The following is a 13,571-nucleotide window of genomic DNA, read 5'->3' on the forward strand; positions in this document are numbered from 1 at the left end:
CTGCTAGCTCACTGCACCACCCCAGTAACTTTTTCCAGCCTAACTTCGAACCGTAACAACTCGCTATCAAACTGCCAAATCTGCAGTGCTCACTTCTTTCTGTGAATCCAGCTGTCAGTTTTCCCAAATGCCTTCGCAGTCCCAACTCTTTCGGTGCCAAAAAACTTTTCACAGATATACATAATTTTGCAAAACACATATGCTGTATGTATGGCACATGAAGTCAATTAACAAGTTTATTTACTGAATTAAAGGATGACACACAACAGTCAAACAAAAACCTCTTGCAGACAGCAAGCACATTAACCTTCTCCTCCCTACAACACGATAAGCTCACGAGGAATTTTAAGGAGTTTTGAAGTCCAAGTATGCTTTGAGTACCCTCCAAAAAAAAAAAAAAAAAAAAAAGGCATGAGCTCTTTCACACTTATCTCCATGGCATCTTTCACTCTGTAATTCCCTTGGCGTTTCTGATCACCAGCACGCAGAGATATGTGTAAAACACGTTCAGTTTGCAAGTCAACAAGCATAAGACACGTACTGGGGAAAAAATATTCCCTCGTAAAAGGGAAAAAAAAAAAAAGAACTGAATACAAAATAAAAGCACGTACCTTTTAACTGATCAGCTACCACGCTCTGACCCACTCGCTCGGTCACCTTTCCATCCTCCATTTCATAACGATCATCCAAATATTTTGCAGTAGCTTCCGAAATGTGGACTTTTCCAGCCACCCCCAGCTGCTCCATCAGATTGGCCAAGTTGACATCGTTGGACCACACGTCGAACTTGAACCTCCTCATTCCCAGAATGCCACACAGGACTGTCCCGGTATGGACGCCGACTCTCATGTTCACCATTTCTTTCTTCTCCTGGCAAAACTGCTCGATGGCTTTAATCATCCCCAAACCCATCTCGATGCAGCAGTAAGCGTGGTCTGCCCGGGGCTCTGGGCAGCCAGCTACGCAGTAGTAGCAGTCTCCCAAAGTGCTTATCTTCTCGCATTTGGTGTCCTCGCACAGGCGGTCGAAACGTCCAAACAGGTCGTTCAGGAGCCCCACCAGCGCGTGGGCAGATTTATTGGCGCTCATTTTCGTGAAGCCAACGATATCTGCGAACAAAATGCTCACCTGCTCAATCTGCTGCATTTTAAAAGGGCGGAATATTATGGGGGTTTTCTGGATGGAGGGCTTCTTCTTCCTGTTTTTGGGGCTCGAGGTGGAATGGCGTTTGACGGAGTTTTCACTTTCATCATCCCCCTGCTTCATTAAGTCATCGGCTATTATTCTTGGCATAACAGAATGAATCATCCTCTCTTTCAGGGCTTTTTCCACTTCCAAGTCTTTTCCATGCATGATGGACTGCCCCACTTTCAGGAACGTGCTCCTGGACCTGACTTCGGACATGATAAATAAATGAATACCGATGGCGTGGATGCAGATGTGAAGGAAGGCTTTACTCAACAACTCCCAGTAAATCGCCCCGGCTCCAAGAGGCGCGAAACAGTTCTCGTCGCGGAAGCGATACCCAAAGGTCTCAAAGAGGACCGAGTACGACAGTCCCAGAAACAAGCTTAAATACAGGGGTAGGTGCATCACGGTGTAAAGCAGCAAGAGCACTTCGACACACATGGAAAAACTGCCTACTTGAGAGAGACAAGTGTCCGCGGGACTGGCCGGGGGCGTCCGGTTGGACACGTCGCCGCTTCCTGAGAGGGGATTCAGCGCCTGGAACTGCGGAGCCAGAGTCAAGGCGAAGACCAGGAGGGTGAGTACCAGCGAAGTCCACACGTAATGGCGCGCGTAGGCCTTGGTGAAAGTGAACGCGAAGAACGCCACGCACACCACGAGGAAGCACAGCGCCGGCACCATGAACACGATCCGCTTCTCTCTCATGTGCACGCCGAAGTAGACGCCCCAGAGCAGGCAGGCCACGCCGATGTAGAAGAGGGCGTAGCGGAACCGGCGCTGGGTCTGCGGGAAGCACCGCTCCATGCACGCCTCCTCCAGGTTGGTGGAGTCGAACTTGGGGTTCCACCACTTGGACGAGGCCCTCTCGAAGAGCTGCGGCAGCTTCTTCTGCCTCCGGAGGCCGGGGCCGCCGCCTCCTCCGGCCGCCCTGCGGGCACCCCCCGACTCCCCGGAGCTGCAGCTGGACGAGATGCTGTACTTGCAGCGCTTGGAAGAGCCGCAGCCCGCCTGCTGCCGGGGGTTGATTTTCACCGTCACGCTGTTGCTGTCCCCGCTGGAGTCGCAGCTCACCTCGGTGCTGTGGTGATGCAGCAGCTGCTGGTGCGGCGGGGAAGCCATGTTGGCGGCTCCTCCCGGGGAGCTCCGAGCAACCGGAGCCGGACCCTCCGGGGCCGGGAGAGCCGCCGGCGGCGGGGCCACCCCGCGGGGCTCCCCGGGGCCGTGCCGCTCAGTCTCCACCCGCCGCCTGCTCGGAGGGGCGGCCGGGCAGCGCCGGGGCGCTCCGCCGCGGGCCGGGCGCGGCAGGCAGGGCAGGGCGAGGCGGGCAGCCCCGCATATTCCCCCGCCTCGCACGGCCACGGAGGCGCCGCGCCCGTGAAGGGAGGGCTGGGGATGGGGGGGGGGGGGGGGCCGGGACCGGGACCGGGACCCGCCGCTCGCTTCGCCCCCTGCCCGGTCCCGCTCAGCGTCGCCGAGCGGGCTCCGGGCCCCCTCCGGGAGGGCACCGCTGCTCCATGGCGGCCGCTTGGGCGGGCAGCGCTCCCCTCACGGCCGCCACCGCCGCTGCTGCTGCTGCTGCTGCTGCTGCCGCCGCCGGGCCGGCCCCCACCCGCCCCAGCGGGGCTGGCCCGGCCCCGCCGCCCGCCTCCCGCCGCTCCCCGCCGGCCTCGCACGGGGCTGCGGCACCGAGCGCCCCTCGGGCTCCGCTCCAGCCGCCCCGCTCCGTGCCCCTGCCGCCGGGCGGGGCCGGGCCGCTGTGGAAGGGGTGTGTGTGTGTGTGTGGAGGGGGGGGGAGAGGCGGTGCTCGCCACCATTTTCCGCCGCCGGGCGGGGACGGGGTAACGGAGCGGGCCGGGCCCGGTGCTGCTCCACAGCCGCTTCTTGTGGTGCCCCCCCCCCTCTGCTATCAGCGCCGAGCCGCTCCCCGCGCCTCCTTATCGCGTCCCCACAGGCGCTGCCTGCTCCCCCCGTCGCTCCTGTGTCCCCCCCTTGTCCCTCCTGTGTCCCCTCTTGTCCTCTCTTCGCTCCCGGCCCCCGACGGCTCCCGGTGGCGGAGCGGGCCCAGGCGCCCCCCGGGGACGGGCTTCGGGTCCTGGCGCTGTAAATACGAGGCCCCCCGGCCCCCAGCCTCTCCCCGGGGCCACTCTCATGGAAATGCAGCAGGGGACAGCGAGAGGAAGGCAGGAGGGCAGCTGGGGGTCCCCGGTGACGGGCAGTGCTGCTGGGGCTCCTGGAGAGCTTTCTGTGCGCTCTGCCAAGCGTACCCCGAGTTACTGCACGAGGGGTGGTGTCTTCAGGCTGCCAGGCTTCCAAAGGTTCAGAGGAATTGGGGAGATTTGTTGGGAAAAGGAAGGGATTCCTTGACTTCAATTTAACATAACGCTACCTGTGTCATTTAGCATTGCTAAATGGTCCTCTAAGACTTAGGTTGTTGCTGAGATGGGGCGATTCGAAGCTCCAGATGTGATAGGCACTGGGAGGCAAGCACACTGTTTGCTCTGTGAGAGCGTTGGCTTGTCATTATCCCCTCCGAGAGACTCCATCAGCTGACAGTCTGGGCCAGCCGCGTTCCCGCAATGCCCCTCTGAAAAAGGTAGAAACTACCAAGAGCTGAAATAGGTGGGAAGAAAAGGGGAAATAGGAAATAATTTAAGCCCTTACTATGTGTAAGTAAATCAGGATGTTGTTGAAAAGAATGCCAGGGTAAGTGTTCCTCCTGTTGAAGATGTGAGATTTCCCTCTGGCAAGTACAAAGCTGTGATTTCATTCAGCTCCTTTGGTCCAGAGTGACTAGGAGCATGCCGACAGTCAGTGAGTAAAACAGTGCTTGTCTGGAAGGTAGCAGAAGATGAAGCCCCTCAGGTTGTTATTTACTACTGAAACCTGCTTGGGTAGGCTTTAATTCAATTTTCAGGAGTATCTGGCATGGAGATGTGGGATCACACCTTCGTTAAAGCCAAACCATCGGGCAGTGGCTTGCGTGTGCATCACAGGGCATGAGCACACAGACAGGAGGTGGCTCGGGTGCTTAACAGTGCTCGTGCATGAGTGCTCGGGTCAGAGGAGAGGGGCAGTTCCTGTGCATTTCCCTCTAATGCACGCAGGAGAGACCCCCACGTCAGGCATGGGGTGTGCATGTTCCAGGGGAGAGAGAATGAGAAGAGGCAAAGCTCTGACCCAAAAGCAAGAGACATGTCTTGTTCCCCCCATGCTCAATAAAGCAAGACTTTGTGTGTTCTTATAATAAACAGAATCACATCAAAGATGCTGACTACATCACAAGTTTTAATGGAGTGACCCACATGATCCCAAATTTTGGCTGCCTGCTAGTCAGAGACTGCTTTTGATCTCTGCTAGTGAAGTAGTCTCCTCTTTCCCAGCTATTGTATGCTGGCTTGAGGGACAGTGACATGGGACTGAAGGAGGCATCTGACTTCAGACCCCGACTTCAGGATTTCTCAGAGTCCTTTCTCCCCCAAGGAAGCTTCCGCTAGGTTTGTTACCCACAGGCTCCCATCCTGCTCGTCCTTTTGATCTTTTGTGCAGTAACTCGGTGTTAGCCGTTCACCCCCAAAACAAGCCCTGCCTTGGAATAACCAGATGAAACCTCTAACAGCCAAATCACTGCAAAATGCTGCACTGTGGCTGCCCACCAGCCTCACCGTGCCCCAGCGGCTACTGCCATCATCCACTTCCATACAGACACAAGCTACGTGTGCAGCAGGGAGAACAGTTGCCTGGTATTTATTTTCGTTAGCTCTACTGCCTGGGAAGAACTTAGGGCTGCCTCCCAAAAGACTGAAACTTCGACCTTGTTACGGGTGCTGTTCTTTTCCTCTGCTTCTGTCACAAAGATACCTCTGTTGAATTTGAGAAGCAGATGAAATGCATGTAAATGGTAATCAAGAAATGCCAATGATGTAAGTATTTATTTCAAGTGGTTGAGTAAAATTTGTCTTAGAAAGCAAGAAGTGGTTCAAAGCTGTATCTGTTATTCCCCCCCCTTCCATTCTGATTAGTTTTCCGGAGAGAGCTGAACCCTGTGGTGTATAATGCTGTTGCTGTGTCCCTCCAAGGTAGGTGGGTGAGTTTTGTAGCACCCTCCAAGGAAGATGCCTCCTCCTGGTCACTGTCTCAGTGAGCACACCTTGACTGAGCTGGAAGCTACCAGGCAGTGTTAATTTTGAGTCCTGGGTTAATTCTAGCGCCTGGTAGTTCTGGGTTGTGCTGTTTTCCTGTAAAGAATTCTGGCCGCCCTTCCAAAATATACTGTGGCTGGTTTCCTTTCTCAGGGACCCAGTTAGAGGAAATACTTTACAGTGCAATAGTTAGGCAAACGCATATCCTACTTGCACATTTCTCTTAAATTCATGCCACTAAATATACATATTTAGTCTATAGAATTTGATTTGCTTCCCTTCGCAGAGGCACAGCTTTGTCAGCTCTTCTGATTAGCTTTTGTTTGACATTCATAATATTTTACTTCACTGCTTATCTGATGGAGCTGTGCAAAACTATTTAGGGGGGGTTCTAAAATGTGACAACCCACATGATGCTTTTTTAGACTTCACAAACCGCCTTCAGGAGGCAGAAGAATATGACATGGGAACTGCTGGCTAGAACAACAAAGTATATTAATGCCGGAGTAGCTGGGGAGGAGGAATGCTATTCAGAAGTTTGTGGCTTTTATTGTATGCTGGCGAAGGAAAACTTACAGCCTGGAAGAAAAGGCAACATGGATGCAATGGATGGAGACTATTTGTCCCGTCTGGCTCTGAAAACAGCAAGAATGTTCAGAAAAAAAATGTTTTGAAACCTGTTTAGTCCATCCAGAGACAGAAAGGCTCAAGGGAGAGAGAAGAGACAGCCCTTTCCCTAGTTTCCTACCTTACCAGATAGCAGGATCTCACTTTCAGACAAATTTCTGCCTCTGCATCCTAGCTGGCCTAGTAGTGTTCATTCAGAGTTTTGTTCCGAGCCCTGCCAACCTCTGGGTGAGAGAGCTCGTGTCTGGACAAGAAGCACACTGTTCTGACTTCTGGTTGCATGCTAACAGGTAAAATGTTTGGGAGGATTGTTACCCCATCTGCTTTAAATTCAGAAACTGATCACGATGCTTATTGCACTTTGCCATAAAAGAAGAGCACAAGGATTAGCTTTGGCACCTTTTCCTTGTAAAGCAAAGGAAGTTAAGTGGTGCATTCTTCTTACTTCTGTGAGGTAGCCAGGTTGATTTTAACTGTGCTGTATTTTCATCCTTCTGAGGCTGTGGTTCAAATCACTCATATTACCGACACAATTTCATGCCCCAGACAAGATGCATGGATAACGGAAGCAAGTAAGCAATAGAAGGTCTTTCTGCATGACTTGTACCTCGATAGGAAGGACAAATCCTGGCCCAGCTGAGTGGGAAGCGTTGGCTCCTGCAGGATGAGGCTTTTCCTTGCAGTCTTTACGGGTGTCTCATTCAAGTGGCCATCTACCCTGAAAGCAGTGCAGACATTACCGCTTATTTGGCAAATTGTCTGCCACCAGGAGGTGGCTTCACTTAAAATGCATGTCTGTAAGATGCAGGCAAACTTAAAATTTATTGCTCGTGCCATTCGTAATGAGAAGTTCTCCTGACTTGCCAAGCTGCTGAATCAGCGTGGGTACCTCACCCTTGAGTCAGCAAAGCCTGAAATAGAAACTTGCTCAGCTTCCGAGCACAGGAAGTACCACTGTTGTCTGCAAACACTGCCACATCTAATGTGCTGTTTTGTTTTTTTTATAACTACAACTTCTCGCTGGAGGAACTTGCATGGCTTTTTTTTTTTTTTTTTAAAAAAAAAAAGGCTTTTTTTTTTTTTACTTAGAGAAGTTGAGATCAGTGTGAATGGGGCGCTCTGGTGTGCAAGCATCAAGGAATAAACAGCAGGAGATGGATGAGCAGCAGGCATTGATGTCCACTCACCCAGACAAGCATCAAGATCCCAGCACATCTACCTGCAGGACAGTCAGGGCAGAGCAGGGGGACAAGGGACAGCCTGCAGCTTGGCTAAAACAAAGCCATAAGCCATGAAGCTGTAAAACAGCTGGTGAGAGATGAGCCATGAAAATGCTCACCCAGGATGCCTGAAGTGGAGCTGGGTCACTCCCACTGCCAGGCCACCTCTCAGCTTCGTAGCACAACACAAAGTACCAAAAAACAGTGAAAATGATCAACAGTTGCAGTCAAGTGGTGTTAAGTCATGGGCAGGACTTCTGTGAGTAGGTGGAAGGCAGTGAAAAGGCATGTAAAAATAGTCCATACAGGGTGTGCGTTAGGGAGGAGTTTCTGTGGCTCCACGTCAGGCTGATAAGTAGGAAAATAAGCATAGTGTTAATTCACCCGTTTTCCTCTTCTCAAGTTGCTCAGCTGGCTTTTTATCTTGCAGATAGATTGTTGCTATTTTTTTAGCACACTACAGAAAGACAGCCTTTAGAAAATGTGTCGGGGCCATCAGGCTGCGTGCCACCATCCTGGCACTGCTCCTCATTTCTCCCTTGGTGCCTGCTGCAGGCTGGTCTCGCTGTCTTCCAGGTCCAAGAAGGAAATTTGACTTCCATCTCGTCTAAAGAAGGGCTGGGGACCTATGTGCTGCAGTACCACGAAGACCTCGTACATGCTCCTTTACCTTGATGACATCTTGACTTAGGTGATGCTGCAAAATAGGGGTTATGAAGCCAATGCTACAGAGAAACAGAAAATAAAATAGAATAAAATAAATAAAATAAAATAAAAATAAAATAAAAATTGGTGTACCAGCTCATTTATTTAGACAACCTGTCTTCACTGCACAGTTTCTGTGGGAAGATCCTTAGGGATAAGGGATTTCTCTTCCATGGAATCACCCTCAGAATAGCCTGAGCTATTCGTATAACCTCACAGGCAGGTTTCCTTTTAGGGTGACACTCAGTACAGGATCTTCCTGCATTATTATGAGGAAATTATAGAGATTTGGAAAAAATCATTTGTCATTTGTGCAATGTGTGTGAACACTGCAATGCATAACTTTTTTTTTTTTTTTACTTTTTTTTTTTTTCAAAAGTACAGTTGCAACTTGCAACACATTTTATATTTAGTGTTTAGGATTATTCAACTGAAAAGAGGTGGGGATGAGAATTTATAGGCATAATTACAGCCTTATGCAACCACCTTGTGCACACTCCACAGGTTTTGAAGAAAGACCTGCTGCAAATCCACAGAAAATCCCAGCTCCAGGACTCCAAGTGCCACAGGGAATTACACAACTTAAAAGTTAGCAGAACGTTTGTGGTGTGTGTACCAAGCCCCTTTTCAAGTGTAGGTTTCCGAGGTCAAAATGCTCTTGCATTTTTCGGGCCCAACCCCTTGTTCCCAGGCCTGTGGGTGCCAGAACCATTAGGGTGGCACTGGGGGACGTGGTGGCAGCTGCTGCTGCCCCGAGCCAGGCGCTGTGTTTGAGTAACACGGCGTTCCCATCTAACACGTTCACTTTCTCTTTCCCCTTCTCAGAATGTCACAGAGTATTTTAGCTGCAAATCTGTTATTCTGTGGCGTGGGTGCCAGAATCATTAAAAAATAAATAAAAAAAAATCTGTAATACCAGCTTTTTGGTGATTTTTTTTTTTTTTCTCCCCAAGAAGACCAAAAGCAGCCACCTTCTCAGCTCTACCCAGGCGTTCTCCTAGGTGGCCGCGGCTGCCGTGCTCTCTAGGATCGTGGATAACTCACTGCTCCCCCCAAGCAAATGCCCCTGAGCAGCAGGCGTTTGATTTAAGAGGCTGATGTGGGAGGCACTGAGGAATGATTGTTTCCATTTCCAGCCTGCGTTAGTGATGATTTACACGCGCTGGTGTTCTGTGAGCTTGGAAGGAGCCCACTGCTACTGTCATGAAGCACAGGCAGCAGGAGCTTCTGCTGTGGTGGTAGGTTTAAAGCTTTGATGAAGCAAGAAGAAATCGTATGGAGCAATGTGAACCCTGCTCTGTCAGTGACTGAAACTGGAAGCAAGGTGAGGTGTATTCTTCTGCAGCTGGGGAGAAATATCAGTTCTGGGGTGCTGAAAACAGCAAGAATCTGGTAAAAAGGTGAGTTGGGAAAAAACAAAGTAGCATATAGAAAAATGAAAGATTGTGGAATGAGAAATTACGTGGTCCAGACTAGATGCAATCATGATTCAGGAGTGGGGCCCTTGTCCTTTTATAAAGAGGGAATCTTCTTTGCTTAAATGGGAGCACTGACAGCCACATGTGATAAGCAAAAATCCGATAGCCCTCATGCTTCACAGCACAAGCTGAGCTCTGAATGACACCGTCAGAAAAAAGCATAACCATGGCAGGCTTTTTGGCCATTTCCCAACGAGGTTTGTCTCCAGGCTGCAGCTTTCGGAGCCCCCCTGAAAGCGTTGCAGGAGGTGCTCAGATGTTGTGTCAGGCAGACCAGGACAGGTGAGTGAAGTACTGCAGGGTGTCTAAAAGGGGACTTGGTGCAGGCCAGGCGGCCTGACGTCTTACTGTGTGTGACCCCATCTCCTCGCTGCATGCTGTCTGCTAATTGGTAAATTATTTCCTAGAAGGCTGAAAAGGAAACGAGGAGCTGAGATGGCCTCTCGGTATTTCTCCGGCACAAACAAACAACCGGATTGCATCTTATCTGCCTAGCCAAAACATCTCCGTTATTAGGAGTAAGCTCCTGGGATCCCACAGAACCTGCTCCTGGATAAGCTATGAAGATGTGCCGCTGGCTGAAGTGCTCACACAGCGATCCCGTGCCCTCGGACGATGCTTCAGGAGAGCAGCACCCGGAGCACCCCGGGGCTCCGCACTCCCCGACCTCAGGATGCAGCAACGTGAGTCCCTGGGGAAAGACGGGAGCGCGGGGGCTGAGCCAACCCCACGGAGGAGCAGGCTTGGTGAACTAAGTGGCTTTTTCCTGTCTTCTAATTTCTCCGCTTTTACCCTCCTTTTTTCAGTTCCTTCCTTAGCTTTGGCTCAGTGGAAAAGCAGTGACAATTCCCCATGGCCCCTCTCATGGCTGTTCAAGCAACACATACCTATTAAATCCTGTTTTATTACACCCCCAACACGCGAAGCCTAATGACTGTCATGTTTTATTTTTGAGGCAGCACTGTCTGTTCAGTCACCTCGCCTGGAGAGGAGGACGAGGCTTCCATGCTCTTCCCAGCTGCTGAAACAAGTCCAAGAAAAAGCAGGATGCCTGGACTGTACGAGTGAGAAATTTCACCACGAGATGGCCGTGGCTGCTCGCTGCCACGTGTGATGGGGCGTGTGATGAGCTGCGATGGGAGCCCACCACTGCTGTGCCCAGGGGCTGGAGGCAGTGCCACGATGCTCTGAGAGGATGAACCCATGGAGATTTGGGAGTGCGGTCCCGTGCCGAGTCCCAGTGGTCAAAGAAAAGAAAATCACAGAATCGTAGATTCATTTATTTTGGAAAAGACTTTCAAGATCACCAGGCCCAACCAGCTAGCTCGTTTCTGCATCTCCTTCCATGCAGCCAGGGACTTCTTCCACTGTGGTGCTGCGTGAACGCACTTGCCAAAAGGTTCACACTTATATTTGTGCAAACCATACCACAGCAGTGCTTCGGACGGCTCTGCCACCAGCCCAGGCTTCACTGCTGCGACAGAGGGTGTGAGGGATGGGCAGCTGTGCCTGACAGACTGGCCTCTAAAGGTTAGTGCCTTGGCTTCTTGGGGGCCTGGGAATCAGAGGTTTCCCTGGGCTGCCCCCCGGTGCTCGCCCATGGCGGGCAGGGAGCTGGACGTGGGTCGCCAAATGCTGCGTTCCAAAAGACCTCCACTTTTTGGAAGTCTTAAGTCTTACAGAAAAGAAGGAGGCTTGGGAAACTTCTTGGTAGGCTGTAAACTTTGTATTTAGTGTTTCTGCAGCGTGGTGAAAGCTCAAGGAGCTTCCTGAATGATTCGGAGAGTTCCTTGATTTATTAGCAAAAGCAGCCAAATCTACCGGGCTGTGGTGTTCGAGGGCTTTCATGTATAGCAAGTAATAACTGGCTTTAATTAGCTGTATTTACACAATAGATTTTGAGCTATCTAAGTTGAAAGGGCAGAATGTCCTTGGTAGGAAATGCAATTTTGAAGCCTAACAACTTGAAAACAGCTGGAAGGGTTTTGCTTGGACTTCCTGGGGAGAAAAATCGCCTTTGGCTCAACAAGACATGGAGAATTGCAAGCCCACGGTAGAAGTTTTTCAAGAAAGTTAGAACTAATGAAAATGGAGGATTATAGTTTAAACTGTTTTGCAATCATTGGCCTCAATCCTGCAGACACTTTCACACATGCTTAACTTTATATATGTGGTTAGTTTTGCTGACCTGAATGGGATTATTTACACGTGTAAATTTAAGTACATGCGTAAATGTTTGTGGAGCAACGTTTTGACCATAGCATTTGTTACAAAAATGACGTTATATCAAAGTCTCTGCAACTGGCTCATTGAGATTCTTTATGTTGAACAAAAAAAAAAAAAGGGGGGGGGGGGGGGGGAATTCAGGAATTAAGATTTCTGAGTGCGTCTTAAATCTGCTCCCTCATGTGAATAGGATCTTTTGTTCTGCTGGATCAGGGCATTGTGCCACTAAATTTATTTAGCAGCTATTAAAAATACACTGTTATGTATTCTTATCCTATTGCCCATAGGAAGACACCATCTGCATTTGCACTTTCTGAAGTATATCAAGGCCAAAGGCGAAAAAAGTAAGCTTGGCCACTAGCCGGGCCTGAGAGGTTTCTCCTCACTGATGGGAAGCAACTCATCAAAAAATTTATTAGACTGTGGAAGCATGTTCTACCTGCCATGAAGCGACTTGTTGAAAACCTCCGAAACGCCCATAAATCACCTCTGCAAACTGTGCCTCTAACATTTATCGTCTTCTTTCTGTGTGCAAGCCAAACTGCCATTAAGCTGACTCACATTTTGGCATTTTGTGTTTATATACAACATGATGATGTTTGCAAGCAATGGAAAAAAACTCCTCCTTCTGCGGCACTGCGATCCCGCGAGCCCTTCCCTCTTCTGCGGTGCCTCTCCCTGGATTTCCTCTGCCCACCGATGCTGCCAAGCCCCAGGCCTGTTGCAGGAGGAGCTGCTGCCCTCGATCCTCTTCACCTCCAACTTCTTCATCTTGGGTCCCTTCTTGTCTTGATGTGTTTTACCGTGGTGAGGCGCCAAGCATCCATCATCTCCCAGCTCGTGGTGGTGGGACCAGCACAGGGCTGTGCTCCCCAGTGTCGAGCACACCAAAATCATCCTGGTGTCTTCTGTAGGAAGGGCTGGGGCATCCGACAATGACAACCCTGAGCTGCTTGGATTTGTCACACCTGACTCCATGTTTCTGCCTCTCCAGCCCATCTCCCCTTCCTTGCCCTAGGGTTTAATCGTGCTTCTGCCCTCCCACCACCCAAGGTGGTGGAGGGAGCGCACCCAAAGCAAAGCTGGATAACCTCTAGGAGGGAAAATGCTGTCTGGCTGCACTTGCCACCAATGCAGGCTGCAAAAAGCCCACCCTGCTTTCCTGCTGGGATCACAGCTCCGCCACGGGCACCAGGGCTGCACCAGCCCCAGTTTTGTGGGCTCAGCCATCCTGGCACCTGCTGAGTGTCCCGACTCCATGCTGCTTCCCTGTGCAGCCCTGCCCTCACTTACTTGTTTTTTTGGCTTGCCAGCTCCCCTCCCTAGTGTTAAAATGGGGCAGACCAAAGGAGGGAAGAGGGCGTTGTGCATCAGGGAAGGAGAAAGCACCTGGAGTAGCCCTGAGTTTGGATGGGGCTTGGGCTGCAGCTGCAGCTTACCCAAAATTTCCATCAGTTGCAGTTGGCCAGAGGCAGCTGTGGCTCCTTTCCTCCCCGCTATCCATAGCTGCAGCGCTGCCCCGAGCCCCACGTCAGGAGCCGCAGACAGGATTAAGGAGAAAAGCAGTGTACGGGTCATGGGAAGAGGGAAAACAGAAGCAGACCGGCCACCGAAGCGGAAATGGTAGGATGCAGATGTGCGTAGAAAGCTGAAGCCACTTACAGAGGATGCATTTACTCTTATTTCCTTCCACAACTATACAACCGCAATGTTTTTTACTGACAGGTGGGGCAGGAGCTGGGCTTCTGGCTGGCCGTTCTCCATCCTGCATAAAAGCGCTGGATTTAAGAGCAACAATTAATCACGGGTGCTGGGAAGTGCTGGGCAGCACTTGCGATCCCTGGGAGCGCTCGGTTCCTGCTCGGCCTTTCCCATCCCTCGGCAGACGGCGCAAGAAAGCAGCCAGGAAGCAAGGGCTTCCCCGTGCCGACAGCTTTAGAAGCACGCGTGGGGACGAGGAGCACGAGTGTCACAGCACTGCTGCACCT

The 13,571-nt window shown here is 51.1% G+C and overlaps 1 protein-coding gene and 1 long non-coding RNA gene across 7 annotated transcripts in view; one reads left to right on the top strand and one right to left on the bottom strand.

Moving 5' to 3' along the window:
* Positions 1–2,904, bottom strand: part of ADCY9 (adenylate cyclase 9) — an 82,414-nt gene extending 79,510 nt beyond the window's left edge. Inside the window, exon 1 of one of the 2 annotated variants that reach the window (XM_084537165.1) lies at positions 612–2,904. In XM_084537165.1, coding sequence (XP_084393291.1) covers positions 612–2,307 — 1,696 coding nt within the window. In that variant the 5' untranslated portion in view covers positions 2,308–2,904. The remainder of the gene's footprint in view (positions 1–611) is intronic. The other variant, XM_084537164.1, reaches the window with a different exon arrangement.
* Positions 2,905–9,052: 6,148 nt separating this feature from the next.
* Positions 9,053–13,571, top strand: LOC311445262. Of its 5 annotated transcripts, XR_014698321.1 has the most exons (4): positions 9,053–9,639; positions 9,768–10,887; positions 11,871–13,206; positions 13,309–13,571. It is a non-coding gene; the product is annotated as an uncharacterized lncRNA (long non-coding RNA). The 5 variants fall into 5 exon arrangements; XR_014698320.1 differs by having other exon boundaries at positions 11,871–13,571; XR_014698322.1 differs by having other exon boundaries at positions 9,053–9,279; positions 9,765–10,887; positions 11,871–13,571.

Source organism: Aythya ferina (assembly GCF_964211825.1).
Source record: "Aythya ferina genome assembly, chromosome: 15".
NCBI classification, from domain to species: domain Eukaryota; kingdom Metazoa; phylum Chordata; class Aves; order Anseriformes; family Anatidae; genus Aythya; species Aythya ferina.